General features: G+C 42.4%; 1 protein-coding gene and 1 pseudogene across 1 annotated transcript; one reads left to right on the top strand and one right to left on the bottom strand.

The window, feature by feature from the left end:
* Positions 1–117: 117 nt before the first annotated feature.
* LOC112322487 (MIF4G domain-containing protein-like) lies at positions 118–784 on the bottom strand (annotated as a pseudogene).
* Positions 785–4,380: 3,596 nt separating this feature from the next.
* LOC112322379 (CXXC-type zinc finger protein 1-like) lies at positions 4,381–25,787 on the top strand. The gene is given in 11 exon segments (XM_053916941.1): positions 4,381–4,465; positions 4,886–4,946; positions 20,910–21,012; positions 21,687–21,797; positions 21,890–22,050; positions 22,403–22,610; positions 22,713–22,820; positions 23,143–23,192; positions 23,407–23,503; positions 24,424–24,576; positions 24,653–25,787. Coding segments are annotated over 11 exon segments (1,284 nt in total). The 3' UTR covers positions 24,800–25,787.
* The last annotated feature ends 25 nt before the right edge of the window (positions 25,788–25,812 follow it).

Below are 25,812 nucleotides of genomic sequence, written 5' to 3'. Positions count from 1 at the left end.
GAGCTGTTGAAATTCTGGAAGGGAAGAAGTCTTTGGGAGAGGCAAAGACTGCTGCCAGGTTGGGAGGTGGGTAGAAGAAAGGCCAATGTTGCTGGTGCGGAAGCCTGATCTGTAAGCCTAGTCAGAGACCTCGCTGTAGTAATATTTGTGGGTGGCTGAGGTCGTCTTCCAGCTACTGTCTAGAACTCAATGACTTCCAGCAGCAACAGCTGGGCCAGGGAGCTGAGGCCGATTGGGAGCAGGAAGCCATCCCAGATCAGGACAAAGAGCTCATCCATTCTCTGCCTGTTCATCTTCTCCAGCTGATCCCCAATGCGGTGCAGCTGCAGCACCAGGCATTCCACTTCCTCTTCCTTGCTCAGACTGTTCAGCTGGGCCAGCTGGAAGAGGTGGTCATAGACAGGGTTCACCAGGGCTATCATGGGCATGTTGTTCACCCTCAAGTAGTCAAAGATGTTGCAGGTAAAGGTGACATAGCAGACCCAGCCCCTGCAGGGAAAGAGATTGCAGCTGCTCTTGAGCCTGGTACTCCTGTTGCAGCCAGTTGAGGAGCCCACGCTGGAAGACAGTCTGGCCTGCTTGTTTGCTCTCTGCCTGAATAATGGCATAGCACATGTCCTGCTTCCTTGCTGAACACATAGTCCCACAGTCAATGGTCCACAATCACATTAGCCAATTTCTCCAAGTCCACAGCACCTGGATCTTGGAGTGCTGTCTTCAGCAGTTGCTGGGTCTCTGCATCAAAAGACTGAGTTTTATGCTCCTCTCTACCAGGCTCCCCCATGACTATCCAGCCCCAGCAGCTCTTTACTGGGGTGGAATTAGTGACAGTACCACGTGCCCAGAGACATTTGACAGGCACGGTGTGCGCAATGCACACCCACAGCACTGCTGGTGAGACCAAGATTCTTAATTTCTAACATGTTCCCAGGCCATGCTGCTGGTCCAACACACCACACATGAATTAACAAGATTGTATGACCATCTCCTAGATGTGTTAAAGAATAACAACATCCCCAACAATTCTGAAATTTAAAGTTTCTTTTCATAGAAATGTAGCGATTAGGAGAGTGTAGGCTTTGGAGACAGACCTGCATGTTAATAACTCTTTCTATCTTAGGTTAATAATCATCTTCGTGCCTAAGTTTCCTTAGCTATAAAGTGGGAAGAATAATATGTACTTGGCAGAATTATTATAAGAGTTAAATGGGCAGATGCAGGTAAAGTTATCAGGACATTTTCTAGCAAATGGCACTTAAAACATTAATATGAATATTGCAGAGCACTTCTCATTTTAAAAGGGTTTCTCATGTGCAGCCTGGTCCACCACCATAAAATAGCTAATGATTTAGGTTGCATGATTGGTTGATGATTGGTGATGAAATGACTCCAAATTTCAATGGATCAAGGGGTAATGAGGTTGAGTTGGCCAGCTATACTCCCAAAGTGGAACTACTAATCTCTTCCTCATGGGCAGCAAGGCCCAAAGTCTTTTCTGATCCTGAGTAAGACACAACTACCCTGAGTTCTTCTGACAGCAGTGTATGAATGTGTAGGGAGAGAGGAGGAGCTCAGAATTAGTGTATGTGGCAATATCCAGGCGGGTGACTGTGAAATGTGGGAAGCCTGGATTCTCTTGGCTCCACTGTCTCAGTAGCCTGCCTGACTTTCTCCTAAAAGAGACACTGGAGGAAATAATGGCTTCCGGGTTGATGACAAATATTTACAGATGAGTAAGAATTTGATACTTCTCTGAAAGGTAGACTGTCCTCCTTTGCTTAGCTAGGAATTCCCTAAAACAGACTGTAGCAATAGCTGCCTCGATTCCAGAACATGTTTTTTCTGATCTCAGGCTGCTTGTGGATAGGGGAGGGATACACAGAAATGCTCCCTTTCAACTTCCCACCTTCCCGGGCTGACTGCCCTCCCCTGGGCATCACATTCTGTGGAGTGCTGTGGTGGAGACTGCATAAGGAGATAAAAATGTCTTTGACTCAAGAAATCCATATTCTCACTGGGGAAATGTTTTTTCATCTATTAAGTGTTTTACTCATGCCTGCATTGTTTCTGGGACTATGCTTAATGTTGGAGAAAGAAAGGAATAAGTTTGGAAGAATTTAGAGTCTAGTATTGAAAATATAAACTAAGGCATGTGTTAAAGGTGCTGTTAGAGTTATGAGATTGGATATGGTAGATTGCCTTGGGGGTGAGTGTGGACATTGAGCCTTCAGGTAGTAGATCCATGTAAATCTCTGAATTAGGTCTCCACAGAGACCTAATGCTGAATACAGAGACCTGATGCTGAAGAACTATAGCAATCTGGTGACAGTATGCACAAATGGCATCATTCCTTCAATTAGTCATTTATGGAGCAAGTATTTCTGAAGCACCTATTGTGTTCTAGGATGTGGGCTGGGGACTGGGAAAACACCAGTATGTGAAACAGAAATGCCATCATGGGGCTTGTTGTCTAATGACTTCCCCATGATAGTGAAGACCTGTATTTTTCAGTGACTTTTTGTTTCCTCCATAGTTAAAAACCTTGGGGTTCCTTAAATGTGTATCTAAGCTTGGGCATGAGTTTCAGATATCAGATATCTTAGGTATATTGGGGGCACAGAATGGGTATTTGAATTTGGGACCCTTTCGAAAGACTTTTATTGGAGTGATGAGAACTTTGGTAAGTGCATTTGCTGCTCTTCCAGTCATATACTCAACTGTCTTTAGAACCCCTGAAAGTGAAAATGTTGGCAGCTGTTTTCATGGGAGGTCTTATTATCCTCTGCATAATCCTCCCATATCATGTACTCTCCCCTATGAGCAGGACATCAATCATGAAAACCCAGCCTAATCTCAAAGGAAGGACAATTTATCATTTAAATCTAACATTTTCATAGGGGCTCTTAATATCTCCCTGCTAGGACTTTCTGATAATAACTTCTTTTTGTCGGCATCAGTCTTAATTGTCATAGAATTGTTGTTAGTAAATTACCTAAAACATCTACATCTTATCCCTGCAATTGCCAATATGGTCATACAGCCAAGGTTCTCAAAGTCTGCCTTTGCTCATAATTACATTCTTCTACAATTTAGGGTCTGTACTTTAAAATTCCTATTGGCCATATGGACTTATTTTTGTACATTACATCCCTGTGATTTATTTTATAACTGGAAGTTTGTACCTTTTGATACTCATAATGACTTTTTAAATCTTTATTCTGGCATTCCTTTCCCTACATTTTAAATATTTATCAAGTTTTTTACAGATGGGAAGTCTACTTAAATACCCAAGATCAACCTCTCTGCAGGACATATTTGGGGAACAGCTATGCAATTACCTGGGCATAGTAAAAGTCGCAGGGATGATTCTTTGTCCTTTACATTAAAAGAATATTGGAAAGGCCCTGAATTCGAAAAGCCATGTGTGGCAGACTAAATAATGGCCCCTAAAAATATCCAGGTTGTAATCTCCAGAGCCTGTGAATGTTCACTTATATGGCAAAAAGGAATTTTACAAAAGTGATTAAGTTAAGGATCTTGAGATGGGGAGATTATGCTGGATTCTCCAGGTGAACCCTAAATGTAATCATAAGTGCCCTTATAAAGGGAATCTGAGGGAGATTTGACTACAAAAGTGGAAATAGTTATGTCATGACAGAAGTAGCTTTGAAGATGGAGGAAGGGGCCGCAGCCAATGAATACAGGCATCTATTACAAATTGAAAAACGATAAGGAAACAGATTCTCCCCTCAGAGCTTTCAGAAAGAACCAGCCCTGCCAATACCTTGACTTTAGCCCAGTGAAACTTATTTCAAACTTATGACCTCTAGAACTGTGAGGTAAAAAACTCTGTTGCTTTAAGCCACTAAGTTTGTGGTAACTTGTTAATGAGGCAACAGGAAACAAATACACCATTTAAGAACTGGAAAAGCCATTTAGGAAAGTGGAATTCACTTAGGAGAAAGCAGTGTCTCAGAAAAGATACTATGAATATTATAATAGCTCAAAAACATGTTTTTCACTGGGAATTTATGTGTGTGTGTGTATTTCCATTAATTTGAATCAGATATTGTTTATAAAAACAATTCAGCCTTAAAAATTACCAGAAAAAAATCTCTGTGTGAAAATAATGAGCATGATACAGGTTTATTGCAGAAGAGTTACCCTTTCAACCTGAAGAAAAGCTTAAGGCAGGAAACATATGCATGCACAGGAAATAAACAATATAACATGTATCAGATATATAACAGAAGGGGGTAATTCCTGTGACAGTAATGAATGGAAAACTTTGTCCAGTCATCACTCACCTCTTCATCAAGAGGGGAGGTTTATTCTGGAGAGAAACCCAATGAATATAGTATTTCTTTTGAAGTTTTCAACATGAAGGCTAACCTCACTCAGCACAAGAGAATACACATCAGGGTGAAGGCCTATGAATGTAATGACTTTGGGAAAGCCTTCAAGGGTATCCCTTTTCTTAGGAATCATGTGAAAACTCATACGGAGAAAAATCCTTTGGGTATATTCAATGTGGAGAGACCTTTAGTGTAAGCATATACATAAGGCATACATGAGAATTCACAGTAGAGGAAAATCTTATGAATGAAATTAATGTGAAAAAGCCTCCAACAAAAACTCTTATCTTAAAAACCAGAAGAGAATATGTAATGGGGAGAAACTCTATGAATGTTAGGCTGAAAATGCCTCTACTTTTCCTATATCCCTCAGGAGTTACATGAAGATGTGCACTGGAGAAAAACCTTGTGAGTGTAATCAATGTAGAAAAAAAAATCCAGCCTGAGGTCTCACAATGATACATAGTGGGGGAGGAACACTATGGATGTAAGATTTGCAAGAAAGCCTTTGGTGATTCCTTTTCCCTTAGGAAACATGGGAGAACTCATGCTAGACAAAAACTATGGATGCTTTTGCTTACAGTGCACAAGGTAAGTAAAAGTTAGAGTGAGATCTTATAAATGTTATAAATATAGAATTACCTTTGTTGGTGTCTCGTCTTCACAGTGGATCCCTGACACTATTTTCTGATAGGTTGGATATAACATATGAAAGAATAAAAGCAGCCAAGAATGGCACAAAAGGAGCCAAGTGTTTCTCACATGAGCAAATCTGAGTATCTTTTTTCCATTCTTTTTATTGTAGTAAAATATGTATCACATGAAATTTACCATTTTCACCATCTTTAATTTTTCCATCCTATTATTTTCAATTTTTCTGGGAACTTAGCTTTTCATTGTGCTTTTTATAACAGTTGAATTAATTTTATTATATGAGTTATAATCCAATACTATCATTGTTTTTTTTTTTCGTCCAGATTTTCAGGAGGAGCTCCTCCATGTTGACTACTGTAATCCCTTCTATCCTCCCCGTCTCATATCCAGGCAGCCAGTCACATGCTTTCTGTCCTATGCATTAGTTTTCATATTTGTAAAAATATCTATAAATGGAATCATTCAGTATGTAGTCTTTTAAGTCTGACTTTTTTCACTTAGCATAATTATTTTAAGGTTCATCAATGTTGTTGTTATATTAATAATCCATTCCTTTTTATTACTGAATAGTATTTGATTGTATAGATATACTACAGCTTGTTTAACTGTTCACTTGTTGGGCATTTGAGTTGTTTCCAGTTTTTGGCTATTCCAAATACAGCTGCTCTGAACATTTGTGTACATTTATTTGTATGGATATATTTCCTTTCATCTTGAGAAAATACCAAGGAGTAGATGGCTAGATGATGTGGTAGATATATGTTAAACATTTTTACAAAATTGCCAAACTGTTTTCCAAAGTGATTGTACCATTTCACATTCCCATTAGCAGTTCCAGATCCTCTACATTCTACATCCTTGTCAACACTTGGTATAGTTGTTCTTTTAAAGTCTAGCTATTTGAATAGGTGTGTACTGTTATATCATTGTGGGGTTTTTAAAAGATTTTATTTATTTAGTTAGTTAGTTATAGACATGAGGGAAGGGAGGGAGAAAGAGTGGGAAAGAAACATCGATCAGTTACCTCTCACATGCCCCCAACTGGGGACCAGGCCTGCAACCCAGACATGTTACCTGACCTGGAATCAAACTGGCAACTTTGGCTTTGTGGGACAACCTCAACCAGCTGAGCCATGCTGCCCAGGGTTCATTGTGGTTTTAGTTTGCATTTTCCTAATAACTAATGATGTTGAGCATCTTTTCATGTGCTTATTTGCCCTCTGTATATTTTCTTTGGTGAAATATGTATTCAAATATTTTTCGCATATTTTAAATTTGTGTCACTTCCTGTGAATTGCTGCTTCTATTCCCAGCTCATATCACCATACATAGGTATCATGCCTCTTAATCTAGCTATCTTACTCCCTCTACCAGAGGAGGGAGAAGATCATGATTATTTAACTTTAACCAAAGAATTTTCCATGCTTCACTCTGATTTTGAGACTACTCTATAAGACCCAGACTAAGAATTTTTTGTAGATGGGTCATATCTAAGACTGAACAAGAATATTTTCAAGCTGAGTACAGTGTTACTACTTCTTCAGATATTATCAAATCTAATCCCTTTCCTAAAATCAAGTCAGCAAAACTAATCGAACTTACAGGCAATGACTTAAGCCTGGCAGCTAGCAAGGGATAAAAGAGTTAACATGTACACAAACTGCAGATATTGCTTTGGTGTGGTTCATGATTTACACATGGTATCAAAAAAACAGAATTTCTGAACTGCTGCTGGTATATTAAGTACAGCGAGCAAATTTGAGTTTTACTAGGTGTCTTGCTCCTTCCCATGGAACTGCTCTCACCCAAATATAGTTAGCTCAACAAAGTAAAGATGATATAGTCATGCCAGATCACTTCTATGAAATCTTGTACAAATTGATGTCACAAATACCAAATTCTGAACATATTGTGAGAAAGCTGGATGTGCTTTCTCACAATATGTCAGATGGGCTATGGGGGCACCTAAATAGCTGCTTGATTTCTCCAGACTATCTGAAATGGAATTTGGTGGGAAAATGTTCACACTGTGACTTATCACAACAAAGAAAACTAATTTTTCTGAGACAACATGGGTGAAGAATTTTAATCAGGTAGTAGAGGAAGTTTCCAGTGAACGTTCTACCTGCTAGACTCACAGTCCTGGAAAAATTATAAAGATGGGACATGACCAGGAACTACAGTCTCAGGGACCCTCAGAACATTTACAAATGGATTTCAAATAACATTATATGGATTTGAATATATACTTATTGTTTTCCACCTTTTCTTTGAATGGTCAAAATCCCCCTTATTGAAAGACAGAGGCTCTTACTGTGGCTTAAAACAGTAGGATTTTTATCTTTGCTACTTGGGAATTCCCTACTTAATTCTCTACTGCAGAGGTACTCAACTTACTGGAACCATAATTAAGGGGCTTTGTGAAGTGTTGCCTGTGAGCCAAAAATTACACTGCCCTTATCCTCAATCCTCAGAACACATAGAAAGAAGTACTTTACCTCTGTGGGAAAGGAATTGTTACACAGTTAGATACCTCTTTCCTAGCAAAACAGAAAATGGGTATGTGTGTGACAGACACAGGAAAAAGAAAAAGAAAGAAGTACTTTAAAGTTAATTAAAACTTGCTAAACGCCCTAAAGAGTTACAATTATCTTGGCCTAAGTTACTCCAACTGGCCCTAATGGCCATCTGTTCTCCTCTAGCAAACATGGGTTTCTATCTAGTGAACTCGTTACAGCCAGGGTATGGCATCTCTTATTTTAGATTCTACTTTGTTGCAAGGAGATGTGGCTCAATAGTGTAAAGCAGCAATGTTCAACCTTTTCTGTCTCATTGAACACATAAGCTAATTACTAAAATTCTAAAGCATACCAAAAATATATTTTTGTACGAAGCTGACCAAAAATAGGTAAGATTTTGATTCATTCACACCAGATGACTATTGTGTTGATCATTGTCATTTTTTAAATTTGACAATCTAAGGGAAAAGAGGTAGTGCCCCTGACTAAAGAGTCAGATATTGCATGTTTTAAAAGTCCTTCTGGCACACCGGTTGAAAATTGCTGCCGTAAAAGACCAATGGCATATACTAGCAACAGATTCAAGCTGACCTTTCAAAGGAATCACCTTCTGATCTTCTACATGACTTATAAGTAAGAGACTTAGTCTACTAGAAGGGACACCAATGAAAAACCATTATGGAGTCCTACAGGAAGTGCCTCTATCAGGTCTTCCTTTCTTTTCCTCCCAATAAAAGTATTTCTAATCAAATGCATTCTTTCACATCTAATTAAGACCAGCAATACTGTCCTGTCCAAACAGATGATCCAAGCATTATTAAGGAATAAAATTTCAAACAACAAACTACCCCATAAACTCATTATGGGGGCCTTCTTTTCTTAAATGTAAAAATTTTTATATTTTTTTGTTTTACAGTTGTTCCAATTACTTCTTCCTTCACCCCCCTCCACCCAGCCCATCCCCCACTTCCATAGTCAGTCCCCCTCCATTGTCTATGTCCATGGGTCCTTCATATATGTTCCTTGACTAATCCCTTCATCTTCTTTGAAACAGTCCCCCTCCCTTCCTTCTCCCCTCTTACCACTGTCACTCTATTCCATGATTCTATGCCTCTAGTTCTATTTTGTTCTTTAGTTTATTTTGTTCACTAGATTCCTCTTTTTTTTATCTGTCTTTTTTGTTGTTACTGTTTTTTATTTTTTTTTATTCAGTTACAATTGTCTGCATTTTCTCCCCATCCCTCCACCCCACCCCAGCCAGTCCCACCTCCCTCCCCCACCTCCTCCTTCCCCCACCTCCACCCTCCCCCTTGATTTTGTCCTTGTGTCCTTTATAGTAGCTCCTATAGACCCCTCTCCCCACTATCCCCTCCCCACTCCCCTCTGGCTATTTTTACATTGTTCTTAACTTCAATGTCTCTGGTTATATTTTGTTTGCTTTTTTTCTTTTGTTGATTGTGTTCCAGTTAAAGGTGAGATCATATGGTATTTGTCCCTCACCGCCTGGCTTATTTCACTTAGCATAATGCTCTCCAGTTCCATCCATGCTGTCAAAAAAAGTATGACTTCTTTCTGTCTGCTGTGTAGTATTCCATTGTTAAAATGCACCACAGTTTTTTAATCCACTCATTTACTGATGGGCACAGACTGTTTCTAGTGTTTGGCTATTTTAAATAGCAGTATGAATAGGGGTGCATAAGTTATTTTGAAATGACGTTTTGGGCTTCTTAGGGTATATTCCCAGCAGTGCAGTCACTGGGTCAAAAGGCAGTTCCATTTTTAATTTTTTGAGGAAATTCCATACTGTTTTCCACAGTGGCTGCACCAGTCTGCATTCCCACCAACAGTGCATAAGGGTTCCCCTGTCTTCACAGCCTCACCAGCACACTTATTGTTTGTTTATTTATTAATGATAGCCATTTTGGCAGGTGTGAACATCTCATTGTGGTTTTAATTTGCATCTCTCTGACGGCCAGTGATGTTTATTTCTGGGCTCTCTATTCTGTTCCGTTGAGCTGTGTGTCTGTTCTTATGCCAGTACCAGACTGTTTTAATTATAGTGGCCTTGTAGTATAGTTTGATATCAGGTATTGTGATCCCTCCAACTTTGTTCCTCTTTCTCAAGATTGCTGAGGCTATTTGGTGTCTTTTTTTGTTTCCATATAAATTTTTAGAGTATTTGTTCTAGATCTGTGAAATATGCCATTGGTATTTTAATAGGAAGTGCGTTGAATCTATAAACTGATTTGGGTAGAATGGACATTTTGATGATGTTAATTCTTCCAATCCATGAACACGGTATATGCTTCCATTCATTTGTATCTTCCTCAATTTCTTTCTTAGTGTTCTATAGTTTTCCGAGTACAGGTCTTTTACCTCCTTGGTTAAATTTATTTCTAGGTACTTTATTTTTGTGTTGCTATGGTAAATGAAATTTTTTTTTTTAGTTTTTCTTTCTGATAGTTCATTGTTGGTATACAAAAATGTCATCAACTTCTGAATATTGACTTTGTATCCTGTTATTTTGCTGAATTCACTTATTAGCTCAAATAGTTTTCTTGTGGAATATATAGGGTTTTCTATGTACACTATCATGTCACCTGCAAATAATGACAGTTTTACTTCCTCCTTCCCAATTTGTATGCCTTTTATTACTTCTTGTCTGATCGCTGTGGCTAGGACTTCCAGTACTATGTTGGCAGTAGGTTTTTTTTTTTTTAAAAGATTTTACTTATTTACTTTTAGAAAGAAGGGAAGAGAAGGAGAAAGAGAGAGAAAGAAACATCAGTGTGAGAGAGATACATTGATTGGTTGCCTCTCGCACACCCCCAAACAGGGACCTGGCGTACAACCCAGGCATGTGCCCTGACTGCGGAATTGAACTGGTGACCTTTCAGTTCGCAGGCCAGTGTTAATCCAGTGAGCCACACCAGCCAGGGTGACAATAGATTTTTTGTATATGGCCTTTATTATGTTGAGGAATGCTGCCTCTATTCCCACTTTGCTGAGTGTTTTTTGTCATAAGTGGGTGCTTTACCTTATCAAATGCTTTTTCAGCATCTATTAATACCATCATGTGATTTTTGTCCTTCATTTTGTTTATGTGATGTGTTACATTTAATGATCTGAGAATATTGTACCATCCTTACATCCCTGGAATAAATCCCACTTGATCAAGGTGTATGATCTTTTTAATGTATTGCTGGATGCAGTTTGCTAATATTTTGTTGAGGATTTTAGCATCTGTGTTCATCACAGATATTAGCCTGTAATTTTCTTTTTTTTCTTTCCCTCCCTTCCCCCTCTCTAAAAACAAATAAATATCATCTTACAAAATAAAAATAAAAAGAGAGAAACCCAGCCCTCTGGGAGCAGAATTAGTCTTCTGGGCCCTGCCCCCAGGACTCCCCCTGAAAGCGTGGAATCTGCCCTGCCTCCTTCCCACACTGGGCAGGGCCAGGGAGAGCAAGGGAACAATGGTGAGGCCCTTGCGATCCTGGGGTTTGCCTTGGGGTGTTGCTTAGAGGCCTGAAAAGAAGATTCCATTGCTCCCAAGTCATGAGAGTGACTGTACATGAGAAGTGGCCAAACTGATAAAAGGCTTCTTGTGACATTTCTGTGTAGTTGGGCTATTAAATTGGGGAAAACAAACCCTGAGGATGCTATTAATAGTCTTTAGCTACTTAAAGGCAGCAAATGTGAGTCACAATGAGCTACATCCTTTCGCAACTATTGTTTTATTTTGTATTTATTTAACATATATGAAAGCAGAGTGAGTGATATAATGAACTTTTAGGTACTTAACATCCTGCTTTAACAATTATTAACACATTGTCAATTGTGTTTCATTAATAGCCCTTTCTAACTTCTCCCTTCCAATTATTTTCAAGCAAATCCTAATCCTATTTTCCATATGTGTATATTTCAGTATACATTTCTAAAACGTAAGGACTCTTGAAAAAAGTATCCACAATATTATCACAACTAGAAAAATAAAAAAATTCTCAATATCATTGACTATCCAATAATGTTCAGATTTCCCTACAAATATTTTTTTCAGTTTGTTTTACTCAGGATCGAATGAAGGTCTATATTGCAATTGGATTTGTCTCTTAGTCTCTTTTAACACAGGGTATAGGCTCCCCTTTCCTACCTCTCTCTCATTCCTTGACTTTTTTTTTCTTGGAGTAAGCAAGTTGTTTGCCCCTAGATTTTCCTCATTCTGGCCTTTGCTAGCTGGTTTAATTTTACATGTTCTTCCATCTTTTGTACTTCCTGTTAATTGGTAGAGCTAGAGGCTTGATCATATTCAGCCTGAAATTTTTTGGTAAGCTCTATGTTATTCATGGTTGTATACTCCCATTAAGAGATACATACATACTCTCTGATCTTCTTTCTTTTTGTAATGTTAATATCTGTTTTAGTCTGCCTGGGCTGCTAAAACAAAATACCACTGCCTAGCTTAAACCACAGATATTTATTTTCTCACATTCTGGAGGCTAGTCATCCATGATGAAAGTGCAGGCAAATTTGGTTTCTAGTGAAGGCTCTCATCGTGGCTTGTAGAAAGTGGTCTTTCCTTCTGTGCTAGAGGAAAAGAGAGAGAAAGCTCTGTTATGTCTATTCTTATAAGGACACTAATCCGATCAGAGCAGAGCTCCACCCTTATGACCCCACTTAACCTTCCTTTTTCAGCGGCCCCATCTCCAAAAACAGCTGTACTGGGGGGTTAGGACTTTGGCATATGGACTTTGGGGAGACACAAGCCTTCAGTCCTTAACAGTATCCACTGATGGTCATTCATTGTCAAGATTCTTTGTTGCACCAGTTTTTGCTCTACTCACACAGAACTTAGATTTCAGTTTCAGAAGGCTTGCAGACCTCAGTTAAAAACCTCTGAACTACATTGTTTCCATAGGATGGAAGAGATTAATCTTAACTTTCTGCAGGAGGAATTTAGGCTAAGCATTGGGAAGAACTTCTGACTCTTAAAGGTTTTAAAAGAGCAGCAAATTTCTCAAAGGACACTTTCAAAGGAGGTTTATAGAAATGGGTTCTGTAAGTCTGCGAACCTGAGAGCTAGACTTTACCCCACGTGATCCACTGAAATGTCAGTGAATTTACAAAACTAGTTAACATTTACTGAGCACCTTATACTTGCCTCTGAACAACCCATTGGGGTAGGCAAAGGCACAGTCTGTTGTATACATGAAGAAACAAGTAAGAGAGGCAAAGTCATTTCACTAAGGTCGTGGAATTAGAAACAGCAGATCCAGCGTTTGGATCCAGGCAGATGGGTACCAGAGACTACACGCTTATTATTACCAAACAACTGCCTATCATGGGCTCTTCCTTCTTCAGTAAGAAAGACATGTGACTGCCATTATTCCTGGTTCTAAGGATGCTGGTGGCAAGCTGGTCTGACCCCTCTCAGCCGGGGCCACTGTGCCTTGACCTCTGTCCTCTCCTCTTCTTTTTCCAGTGCTTTGCCCTACCTAACCTTGCCCCTGGGAGCAGCCTTGCCATGGAGGTCACTGAGCAAGAGCCACTCCATCACAGGGATTGCATGACACCACGTAACCTCTGACATGTATTCAAACATGTAGAGCTTAACCTGGATTAAACACCAGCAAACACGCTGGTCCTTTGCTGTTGTTGTCCTCTAGTCCTAGTAACCATTGGATGCATGACAAGAGGCAGGGTTGGGGGTGAGGCAGCCTGCCCTCTGCCTGTGTTGAGGGGGATGCAGATGCCCTCACAATTCATTATGTAGTTTGGCTCCAGCCCTCAAAAACAGCTTACATTTTAACACTAATTTTGAAATAAATCTCCATTTAATTAATATTCTTCATGTGCTTTGGATTGTGATGTCCAGTGGCCCCCTGTTACCCACTCTCCAGAGAACTGCTCCCTCGCATGATGGCCCATGTCTGTGGTGGTCGTATAGTGTCCAGGGATGGGAACATGCCATTGTGGCCTTGATGGGGCTGCACATGGCACAGACGAAGGAGGGGGCCATACCCAGGCTCTGAGACCTTGCACCTTGGCAACCATAGAGGGAGCTGCAGGGTGTGTGGTGGGAACTTCTGGTTAGGGGGGTGTCCAATAGTGGGGAGGTTGTGAAGTAAGAAGATAGAAAAGGAGCTCAAGGAGCAGTCAGGCAGCTGTAGCCCCTCCTAGTGAGATGGCCAACTTGGCTCCGGGAGGTCCTCCATAGCCCCTTCCTAGGGACCTGGAGGCCCAGGGGTTGGAAGGAGGCAGCTCTGTGAGCAGTTTGAGCCTGGGGAATTATGCCTACTTTCCTGCTGGCCCCCAACAACCCCTGGGAGTCGAATCCTATGACTGTGCATGCCACACCCTGCCCTTCCTGCCAACTTAGGGTTCCAGCAGCTGTGACCCTCGCTTGCTGTCTCCAGCATCAGTGGTGGGCAGCTGCCAGCCTTGCTTGATCAGTAGGTGAATGCTGTCTTCGTATCCGGATGCTGGCTTGATTCTACAACCAGAACTCTCTTGGCTTCCTTCTCTGGCTGGAATGATATCAACCTTGCCAATTGCCACAGCTTTATCTTAAACAAAAACTTTTATCAAGCACTTTCTAAGCGCCTGCCACTGGCCTTAGCATTCTCCATACATGGCCTCACAGCAACCTCGTGTGGTAGGTGGGTGCTGGCTCTGCACTGATGTCAGAGAAGACCAGGCTCACAAGCAGAGATGTCAGACTGGTGCTGGGTCTCTTATCCCATTAGACCTCTGCTCACACTTAGGAGCTCAGTGTTTGTAGAATGAAGGATGGCAATTTCACAGGAGGCCACCAATCCGCACAGGTGACAATAGAAGCCATCCTTGGTGCCTGCTTCTCACTTTCTGGGCCTCACCTGAGGGGAGGGGGCTTACCCAACTTGGGGCACTGCCCCAGTGCCTGCAGCTCTGATTCAGGCATCTACATGGAGCAGAATGCGGACATAGACAGAGCCCCGGCTGCCACAGAAGAGAAGCAAATAGGTACCCATGCAAATTCTCAGGAGTCAGTAAATGGATGTAAGTTCCAGGCTTTAACACAGGGGTGATTTCAGCTCTGCATTCATTGGCGATCTGGCTATTGGTGCTGGGAGGCCCTGAGCAAGTTAACCACTGCCAGCGGTGGGGTTCACCAGTCTCAGCAAAGGGGAGGCACCGACTTCCCCAGAGTCTCTCTTCCTGCCTTGGGTCAGCCCCTCCTTTCCCCAGTTTATCCTGCTAGCAGGTGTCTGAAGCAGCAGAGACCAGCTCATCAAAGCTGCTGGCAGTTAAACATACAGCTCACATGTCAGGCAGGCACTCCACTGGGAGGGGGTGTGTCCAGGAGGGAAACGTGGGAGCAGTGGCTCCTCTTCTCTCTCCTTTCACCCATGTGGTCATTGAGAAGGAATAGTACATCAATTTCTCCTGGTTTTGCACTGCCCTTCCCTCTGTCTTTGCTAATCAAAGTGTGGTGCCTGGACCAGCAGTGCTGACAACATCTAGAAACGCTAAACCCCAGGTCCTCCCCCAGACCTACTGAGTCAGAAGCTGCACTGTAATAACATCTGCACACAGTGGTGTTTGCGTTAAGTTGTGGAGAAGCTTGCCTCTAGGTTTCCAGTGTTGCTGCAGCCCCGACTCTGGGAGGCTGAACCTGAGGAAACCTCAGGTAGTATGAGTAACAGGTGAACTCCACTCTCTTCCCCAACCTTCCCCCAGCTTCCTCTCTCCTGCTTTAGGACCAGAGGAAGGATCCCAAAGGGGGACTGATTCGTCAGACTCCAGTCAGTCTTGATTGCAAAACTCAAGGGCAATCTCAGAGGTCCATATTCAGCAAGGAGTCCTGGAGAGCAAGCTCTGCAGGGTGGTCTCCTAGGTAGGGAGCTGTAATTTTCTTTCTTTGTTGTATCTTTACCTGGTTTTGGAATTAGGATAATACTGGCCTTGTAAAAAGAGTTTGTAAAAACATTTTTTGAAATAGTTTGAGAAGGGGAGGTCTTAGTTCTTCTTTGAATGTTTGGTAAAATTCACCTGTGAAGCCGTTTGGTCCACGGCTTCTGTGTGTTAGGAGTTTTTGATGATTGTTTCAATTTCACTAGTTGTTATCAGTCTATTCAGGTTTTCTGCTTCTTCCTGATTCAGTTTTGGAAGATTGTATGTTTCTAGAAATGTATTCATTTTACCCAGGTTGTCCAGTTTCTTGGCATATAAATTGTTCATAGTAATTTCTTACAATCCTTTGCATTTCTGTGTTATCAGTTGTTACTTCTCTTTCATTTCTGATTTTATTTATTCGGGTCCTTTTTTTTTTCTTGATGAGTCTGGTTAAAGGTTTGTCATTTTTGTTTATCTTTTCAAAGAATCAGCTCCTGTATTTATTGATTTTTTGAATTGTTTTTTAGTCTCCATGCCATTTAATTCTGCTCTGATCTTGATTATTTCCTTCCTTCTACTCACTCTGGATTTTGTTTGTTGTTGTCCCTCTAGTTTTTTTAGAGCTAGACCTAGATTGTTTATTTGATATATTTCTATCTTAAGGTAGGCCTGTATTGCTATGAACTTCCCTCTCAGGACTGCCTTTGCTGTGTCCCATAGGTTTTGGGTTGTCGTGTGTTCATTTTCATTTGTTTACAGAAACTTTTTGATTTCTTCCTTGATCTAATTGTTAACCTATTCATTGTTTAATAGCATGCTATTCAATCTCCATGATTTTGAGTGTTTTGGGGTTTTTTCCTTGAGGTTGGTTTATAGTTTCAAGCCATTGTGATCTGAGAAGGTGTTTGATGTGATTTCAAATTTCTTGAATTTGTTAAGGCTTGTTTTGTGTCCTACCATGTAGTCTGTCTTTGAAAATGATCCATGTGTGTTTGAAAAGAATGTATACAAGGTCTGTTGAAGGTATCCAGCCACATAAACTGAAAAATACAGACATTTATTGAAGAAGATACAAGATGCAAGAAACACTGCACATAGAAAAATGACACCTCAGTCCCCTTCAAAGTATGCACCTTGGGACCTCACACAGTTTTCCCAATTGCCATCAGCTGCCCCATCATATTTTCCTGAATCTCATTAAAGGTCTGAAATCTCTTCCTTTTCAAAGGTGATTTTGTTTTTTGGGAAAGCCAGAAGTCTTGGGTACCAGATCTGGGCAGTATGGGGGCTAAGTCACCTGGGTGATTTGAAATGTCACCATAAAACTCTGCATGAGACGTGAAGCATGAGCAGGCACATTGTCATGATGAAGCTGCCAATCACCAGTTGCCCATAGCTGCGGCCTTCTGAATCATCTGAATAATCTTCGCAGAGGAATGTTCAAGCTTAACACAAAATGTGATGCAAATTCATTGCTCTACTTGCTCAGTCATTTTGTATGCAACGACCACACAGTACACATGCTCACTCAACAGCATCTACCATCCCCACTGACTAGTACAGTGAAGTCATCATTGTTCACACATTCACATTCCAGTCCACTCCCCTTGGCTGCCAGGTTACATCAATGTCCCATAAACCATTCTCGTTATATTGACAATGGCTGGACTTTTCCTGGACAGACCTTGTAGTTTGCTTCTTTGGGGCAAAATGTTCTGTAAACTTATTCATCCTGTACTTTTGTTTTCTCTCCCAATAGGTTTGGCCAGTGAAGAGAGGAGTCCAACTTGGCCATGAGAAAGAGCTATAAAGAATTAAAACAGACTCCAGTTTTTCCTGTTTCAGTCTTTGCATCCTTTCCTTTTTTTTCTTCCTCTTCCACAATCTCCTTCTCTCCTGAAACTTGAAAACCCTTAAGGATTACATAAATGGCTCTCAAAGAACTCTTCTGAAAGCTGTAGGCATGACATTTCACTAATGATCCTGAGAAAAAGGCATGAAAAACTGAAACAGTCTCTCAACAGTTCCAAATTTTTAACAACTATAGATAAGGAAAATTGAACCTGGTACAGACCACAGTCACATATCCCTTTTCTTGCCCCATTTAAGCTAATCCTGCCTCACCCTGGCTGCTGTGGCCCAGTGGATTGAGCGCTGGCCTGCCAACCAAACAGTCACCGGTTTGATTCCCTGTCAGGACACATGCCTGGGTTGCAGGACAGGTCACTGGTTGCAGGTGTGCGAGAGGCAACCACACATTGATGTTTCTCTCCCTCTCCTTTTCCCTCCCTTCCCCTCTGTAAGAAGAAATAAATCAAATCTTTTTAAAAAGTAAACTAATCCTGCCTCAGCTTAGGGAGTTTATTTTTCTTAAGTTTCTAACTGATGCGCATAAGTTAAATAAAATCTTTAAACACTATTTGAGTCACATTTTTTCCTTTTGACCAGACACATCATTCTGTAATAATAAAGGGCTTCATTCATTAGAAGAATATAACAATCAAGAATGTTCAGGGACCTAATAGCAGAGCTTCAAAATATGTCAAGAAAACCTGGTAGAACTGCAAGGAGAAATAGACAAATCCGTAATTACAGTAGGATATTTCAACATTCCTCTCTCAATAATCACTAGAATAAGTAGACAGAAGATAAGTAAGAATATATAAGACTTGGTTAACACTATCAACCAACTTGCCCTCATTGACATTTATAGAACACTCCAACTATTGTAACTGAAATGCAGGTTCAACTGCCTGCTGCAATGAATGCCAAATTTGAAAGATAGGTGCTGGTGCCAAGAGGTTTATTCAGGTGCCACAACCTGGGACAATGGTGGACTTCCATCTCAAAAACCATCCCCCCTTCCTGCTTAAGCCCATCATTCTTATAAGGATAAGGAGGGGAGGGCTTTTTTTCCTAACCGATTATCTTGCTAGCTCTTGGCATGCTCAGATCCTGTCCATTCGTCTTTCTAGCTTGTGGCCTGCTCAGTGTAAGAACCTCTCTGTGTGCCATTTTGGCCAATGGGGGAAATTCCCTGTTGCAGAGAGAGCTTCCCAGATGATTGCAAAGCTGAGTCTTGAAGGGTGAGTGGGAATTAAAAGAATAGTATGATTGTAATCTACAATGAGAATATTTTTTCTATTTTAGATTTGTTCTAATATATTTTTCTTTATATTTATTGTATGCAATTTAATTGTGTGTAAGATTGAAATATTTACATATTCATGTTGCATCAAATAATTGTGGAATGACCCTTTCAATCTCAATTAATACTTTTTGTCTTAGTATTTTTGTCTGATATTACTGTAACTTATCTTGCTTATTTTGATCAACACGTGCCTGACAAATTTTCTTCCATTCCTTTATTTTAAATATTTCTGTATTTTTATGATTTGTTAACTTTGGCATTAACAGCACAGGGCTAGATTTGTTCATTTTCATCCAAAATGACTATCTTTGACTTTAACTGCAGAGTTTACTTCATTAACAATTTTTATCATTCATTAAGTAATATAATATGAACTTATTCCTACCTTCTTACATTCTGCTTTCTATTTTTTCTGCCCTTTCTATATATATATTTTTTACATTCTTGACTTTTAAAAATTGATTTACATACTTTTTTCCTTGTTTTTCTCATTGCCTACTTCATGATTAAAATCAAAGTAAATAGTGAAATAGTAATAATATGAAGTTATTCAAAATAATTGGAAACAATAAGAGGATCAATATTTCTGCCATATACAATAATGCAATGATCAATCATTGCAATATGTAAAACAGTGAGGTGTTGGCATCAAAAGAGACAAGGGTATCCATGTAGACTTGTGGTGTGGCTGGTGTTCTGCAGAATGACCAACACTCGAACTCTGCGGTTTCTCTGCTACGAGCCATTTGAACTTTTGGTGAACTCTCAGCTTTGCTGGGGGTCTGGAGCATGCGCAAAACGAACACATTCTTGAAGGGGCGGGGCTAAGGTTGAAGCGGGAAGCAGCCTCTTCGCTCCGAGACTGCCGCGAAGCTCTCCACAGCTGAGCGCCGGCTGAGGTATTTTGTAGGGGCTTTGACAGGGCACTTTGGTTTTTTTGATTGGAGGAGTGGGTAAGGGGGATTTGGGGGTTGATAATGGGGGTCTTTGGAGTCAGGATGGGGACTTGTTCTAATTTGAGTTGAATGCTCAGATCAGTAATTTCCGTCTTTCTTCTTTCCTCATATTCTCGTATTGAAGTTCCGTCAAAGACCACAGTTAGGTGTGCATTGTTTTCGTTCTTGTTAAGTTCTGTGTTTTTAAATTTTCAGTTATTTTTCTTTTTAACAAGTTATTTAGAAGTGCCTTCACAATTTTCAAAAGTTAAGCCTGTTATTAATGTCTAATGTAACTTACCTGTGCCCTGTGTGATGCTTATTAATTAGATTGTGTTTAGACGTCTGTTAAGGTTACTAGGGTCACTTTTTAATAATACTGCATCTCTAGCTCCGAAATAGTATGAGTTTGCCAATTGATAATTGTCTTGTTGAAAATGTGTATATTCTTTTGGTGGCTGTGCTTGCTCTATTAATCATTGAGAGCAGTGATTTGTTTGCCTGTGTGTGCATATACACACAAACTTTTAAAAAATGTATATTTATATATTTTACTCAGTGTTACTGGGTACATGTAGGCATGCGTTTCAGAATAAAGATTGTCAAATTATTCTAGGTGAGTCAGTCAGGGCAGACACAGCATGACAAGCATATGCAGGTGGGGAGGGGGGATGGGGCTTGGCATGGCTCAATATTCCGAAGATAAGACAGAAACTGGTATGTGCAAGAGTGGGGGAGGGGCATATGAAGTTGAGAGAATCTGGGGAGGGAGCAGGGCCTGGCAGGGGGCGGAAATGGGTATGTATCCATGCAGTGAATGGGTCCCCCAGGGCTGGGAGAGTAAGGCAAGCAAGAATGTATCCAAGAAGGCAGAGTTAAGCAGTCAGGGCTTGAAGAGACTAGGTGGACTGGGCAGGAAATGTGGGTAGGCGGAGCATGTCTCAGGGGCGGGCCATGCGTTTCGGTGGGCTGAGCAGAATGCCGGTGTATTCTGGAGGGTGCATACTGAGCTGAGCAAGTAAGTGTAAGGAGGTGGAGTCTAGCTTTTCTGAACAGTTAGGCAAGGCCTTATGCATTCAGGTGAGCAAGGTGAGGCCAGATGGACTAGCCAAGTGTGTCTGGATAAGGTGGGCAAGCAGCACCAAGTAGTTCCAGCCATTCCCAGGCAGGCAAGATGTAGTGTATCCAGGCAGGTACAGTGGGCCACCTCCTTCATTTTGGCCAGGAGGTGAGGCCAGGGGTGTTAGGGCACAGTGAGCCTGTCTCCATGTACTTAGTGCTGACCCAAAGCCTTCCTCCAACCAGCAAAAGAACCCTACTTGTAATCCCTGGTCTCTGGTGAGTCCAGGACACAAGGTAAATGGGGGAGTGGAGCTAGTGTGAATGTCTACCCCTCACCTCTTGCCTGTAATACCCTCAGAGGCCTTGCTGTGGTCCTAATGGCAACTGCCCATTCAACCACAACAGCCTCAACTGCAGAACTCCAGGCTATCCCAGAAGTATCAGATGGTGGCAGTGCCATTGTCAGTAAAAAAGACATCTCAGACAACAACCACATCCCAGTTGTTGACTACAAAGGATCTGCCTCAGGACTGAAAACTATACCAGGACTTTTTCATAGAGGACTTTTGACAATCAAAATCTGATGAGTGTATGGTAGAGCCGCTGGGTAGAAAGATAGAGACAGTGTAGGCAGAGAGGTTCAACAATGAGGAAAGAAGAGGCAGGGAGTGTCCAAAAAACATTTAAGAAACAAGTTGGGGAGATCTGTCAGCATTTTACTGGCCTACAACCCTGGATTAGTGACATATCCAATAGGGTGCTAGCAAACATGATGCATGCAGAGGCTTAAAATATGCTTAAACATTGGGGCTTTTACTTTTTTTGGATCTTTTGGAACCCAGTCACCATGTGAAAAACACAAGCTAGCCTGCTAGTTGATGGAGATTCATGGCTCCATCAATTCCATTGACCCACCAAACTTCAAACATGTGAATGAGGCCATCTAAGATCAAACAGCCACTAGCTGAGTACAACTATAAGGAGAAACCCAGGCAAATCCAGCAGAACTGTGCAGCTGAGCCTATCCTTATTTAAAACCTACAGAATCTTGAATTAATAAATGATCATTTTATCCATTGATTTAAAATATATCTTGTTACACAACAAAGTAGTTGTTTTTGTTTTTGTTTTTGAGGAGTTCCCATTTCTGGATCCTGCACTGTAGAAGCAGAAAGTGAATATGAAGAAAGTGCAGAAATCGAAGAAAAATGGGGAATGGAAGGTGACAGATATGGTGGAGTGGGGGGCATGGAAGCAAAGGTTGGGAGCAGAGTGCAAGGCAGGGGTACAGGATTAGGGAATTCCCCTACTCATGTCCTGACCGCTGTTGTCCCACAGGAGAAGAAGCAGAAACTCATGGAAATGTGGAAACATGCAGAGCAGATGGATGCCAAGGACCCAGTCCTGCTGCAGCAGTGCCAGGGATCTGGCTGTGTGAATCCCACTCGGCCAGGTTCCAAGTATTGCTCAGACTACTGTGGCATGAAGCTGGCAGCCGAGTGAGTACATCTGGAGGTTAAACAACAGGGCTTGGGGTAGGGCATGATCTACGCCAACTGTAAGTCTATCCACCCCCTACCCATTCATCCACCCACCCACCCTTACAGCCACCCACCCACTGATCTACCCATCCTCATTCCATCCACCAACCCACTCGTCCACCCTTACAGTTATTTACTCACCCAGACATCTACCCATCTACCCATTCATCCACCATTTAATCACTCATTCACCAGCATTCACTCTTTTACAATTTATTATCCTATATAGTCACCATTCGGTCACTCATCCATTTCCTCTTCTTTTATTGCCCCCACCTACCCATTCATTTCTTGCTGTCTTCCCTTCCAGACGCATCTATGAGATCCTGCCCCAGCGCATACAGCAGTGGCAGAACAGCCCCTGCATTGCTGAGGAGCATAGCAAGAAAATGCTTGAGAAGATCCTCCGTGAGCAGCAGGACATTCGCACCTACCTAAAGAACATGGAGCGTCAGTTCAATGAACTTGAGGATATCATTATGCGTGGCAAGCAGCAGACTGTGTGCAATGAGGAGGAGGTGAGTGGGAATAGGTAGGGTGTAGCAGAAATGTACCTGGTATCTTGCCCTGCCCATCCCCACTTTGCTCTGCTTTACTGGCTCTTCTGTTGTCCTGTGCAGAGCACCAGATTTATGGACAAAGCCAGCCAGAAGATCTTCTGTGTCTCCTGTGGGAAATCTATCACTATGCAGGCTGCCCTGCACCACATGGAGCACTGCTTTGCCAAGGTTGGGACATTGGCTGGGGGCTAATGGGGCAAGGGTGTTTTTAGCTGGGTGGGTTTCATGAGGAGGGCAACAGGTTTGGTGCCTGGGTGTTTTTTGTAGAAAGGACTACAACATACATCCATGGATCTACTCATTTGTGCTTTTCTTCCATCCCCAGTATGAGGGCAAATATTGGATCATCAGCCAGTGGAGAGGAGGGCTATTGGCTGGGCAAATAGGAGCCTAGCGTCCATAGGGGACAAATGTATTGTTTGGGGCTTTTTCATGGGAGGAGATGTGGTGTACTTCCACAGTTCCTCCCATTTGTAATCTTTCTTCCCAGTATGAGTGCAAATCGTCCTTCGGGTCCTTGTACCCCACTTGCATTGAAGGGTGAGTGTGGGTGCTGCTTAGGGTCAGACATGATGTGGACAGGGTCAGGAACAGGGTGGGCAAGATCATGGGCAAGATGTGGGTGGGCTCAGAGGCAGAGGTGGGTGGATTCAAGGTAGGGTATGGGTAAGGTTGGGGACAAAGTATGGACAGGGTTCAGGATGGGACCTCCCTTCTCCTGACCTTTAGCACCTCACTTTCAATCTCCCCACAGGGCCACAAGGCTCTTCTGTGACTTTTATGACCCAAAGAGTAAGAGGTACTGTAAGCGGCTCCAGGTCCTGTGCCCTGAGCACTCAAAGGACCCCAAGGTGGGACTCTTTCTCACCCTCCACTCCTTCCATCCTCCCTGCCTGAGCACCCTATTCTTCTCTTCATCTCTGCTTGAATGCCTCCTATCTCCTTCTTCCTTCTGCTTGACTGCCTTCATACTTCCTGACCAACCAGCCCTTATGTTCTTTTCCCTTCCTGACTACCCCACATGCCCCCCTCCTCACTGCCCAGTCACCTTCTATTCTTACTTTTCTCTTTGCCTGACTGCTGTTTATTCGTACCCTCCTTGCCTGACCCCCACCCACATTTCTCTTTCTCTGCCTGACCACCTTCTATTCCTCTGCTCATCACTGCATAACCATTCCCCATTCTCTTTTACTTGCTCAACCATCCTCCATTCCTTTCCCACCCAGTCCTACTGCCTCCATTCCTCTCTACCTCTCTGCATGGCTGCCCTCAACTCCTCTCTCTTACACTTTCTGATCTCCCTCCATTCTAATTTTCGTTGCTTCACTGCCCCTAATCACCTTTTTCCTGCTTGTCATCTCCTAAATCCTATCTCTCCCCGTTTATCCAGCTTCCTTTCCCACCTCCCCTGCCTCATTCCTCACCTCCTTCATGCTTTGCCAACCCTCATTCATCTACTTCTTGTCAGATCTTCCTCCACTCTTCCTCTCCTTCCTGTTTGGTCTCTGTTTTTCTGTCCTGTCCGATCACCTCCATTCCTCCATCCTGCTTGTTAATTTCTTCCTCCATCCTCCATGCTTGATCATCCCCCTTTCCCCCCTCTTCTCTACCTAATCAGAGAATTCCTTTCTTCCCCCGGGTGTGTCACTCCTCATTTCTCTCCTTCATGCCCAACTGCCCTCCATTCCTCTATTCCTCTCATCATGCCTACTTGATCACCCTCTAGAGCTGTCGTCCTCCATACCTCATCATTCTTCATTCTTCCCCACAGGTACCAGATGATGAGGTGTGTGGTTGCCCGCTAGTGCACAATGTCTTTGAACTCACTGGTAATTTCTGTCGCCTCCCCAAACGCCTGTGCAACCACCACTACTGCTGGGAAAAGCTGAGGCGTGCAGAGGTGGACCTAGAGCGTGTGAGAGCGGTAAGCTACAATGCTGAGTGAAGCTGAGAGGTGGGATAGAATCCTTGAATCCCCCTCTCATGCTGATCTTCCACAGCTGCACAAGCTGGAAATGCTGAGTGAGCAGGAGAGCAAGGTACGCACAGCTATGAAGAACCGGGCAGGTCTGCTGTCCCTGATGCTTCACCAGACAATCCAGCATGACCCGCTCACCACTGACCTGCGCTCCAGAATAGACGACTGAGCCCTGTTCTGCTGAGGTCCTGTACCCAACATCTTGTGCAAGGATGGCACTGGACGAATTCCTCACACACCTGTTTCTTTAGCCACTTCTTTCTCAGGGCATCTCAGAGTGCCTCTGTGTTTCTATTTATCATTTGGTCTCCTGCTTCTATCTATCCCTTTTTGGGAGGAGGTCCTCAAAATTGTCCCCTATTTCTGTTCATTCTTTCATCCATGAATCTGGGATGGACCAGGGGAATCTACTCTCATTTCCCACTGCCCAGAGTTTTGTTTATAAACTTTGGAAGAACAAAGTCTTTTCATATCTCTTGATGAACCCTAAACCCATCTGTATGGCCACAAACCCAATTCTGAAACTCCAGTGGAAGTGGGTAACAGTGCAACTGTATTTAGGAACAGGCTGCAGTGCCCATGCAGGGGTGGGTATGAAGTGATGCCCACTCAGTGTTCAGTGAGTCTTATTCTGTCAAGGGAGCTGGGACTTTATGAAGGGGAATTGACAGTGCTGACCATTGCTCCCTGTAGTCCCCATCCCAGGCCATCAGGTATATAGTTGGTGCCTGATTAGTGCACAGCCAATTCACTAACTTCTGTGTATTTGTTAATACTCCTTAGGCCAAAGGTGTTGGGAAAATGTTGGGATAAGGGATAGGAGAGTGTGGAATAGTCCTCCCTGATGCTTCCACTTTGGGATACTGAGGAGAATTCAAGGTGTCATGACGATCATGCCCTGCCCCCTCATATCTTGTTCTATCCCTGACCATCATATGAGGTCCCAGCCCATCCAGTTATGGTCAGACTGTCTCCCCTCAGCCCTGCTCATCACATCCTGTCCTCCTCCCCCTCACACCCTGCTCTGGCTCTGCCCTTTCCAGCCTGCCCTATCCATCAAGTCCCCATCCAGCCATGCCCATTTCAGACTTACAGGGTTGCCAGAAGGGGGCTGGGACCTCTGCCACTTCTGCTTTTGCTAGCCCCAACCAGGCCTCCTGTGCCAGTAGAGGTGTGTCTGTA

Source organism: Desmodus rotundus, chromosome X, assembly GCF_022682495.2.
Source record: "Desmodus rotundus isolate HL8 chromosome X, HLdesRot8A.1, whole genome shotgun sequence".
Lineage (NCBI taxonomy): Eukaryota > Metazoa > Chordata > Mammalia > Chiroptera > Phyllostomidae > Desmodus > Desmodus rotundus.
Note: the sequence above shows the minus strand (reverse complement) of the source record. Positions and strands in the feature narration are given on the sequence as shown.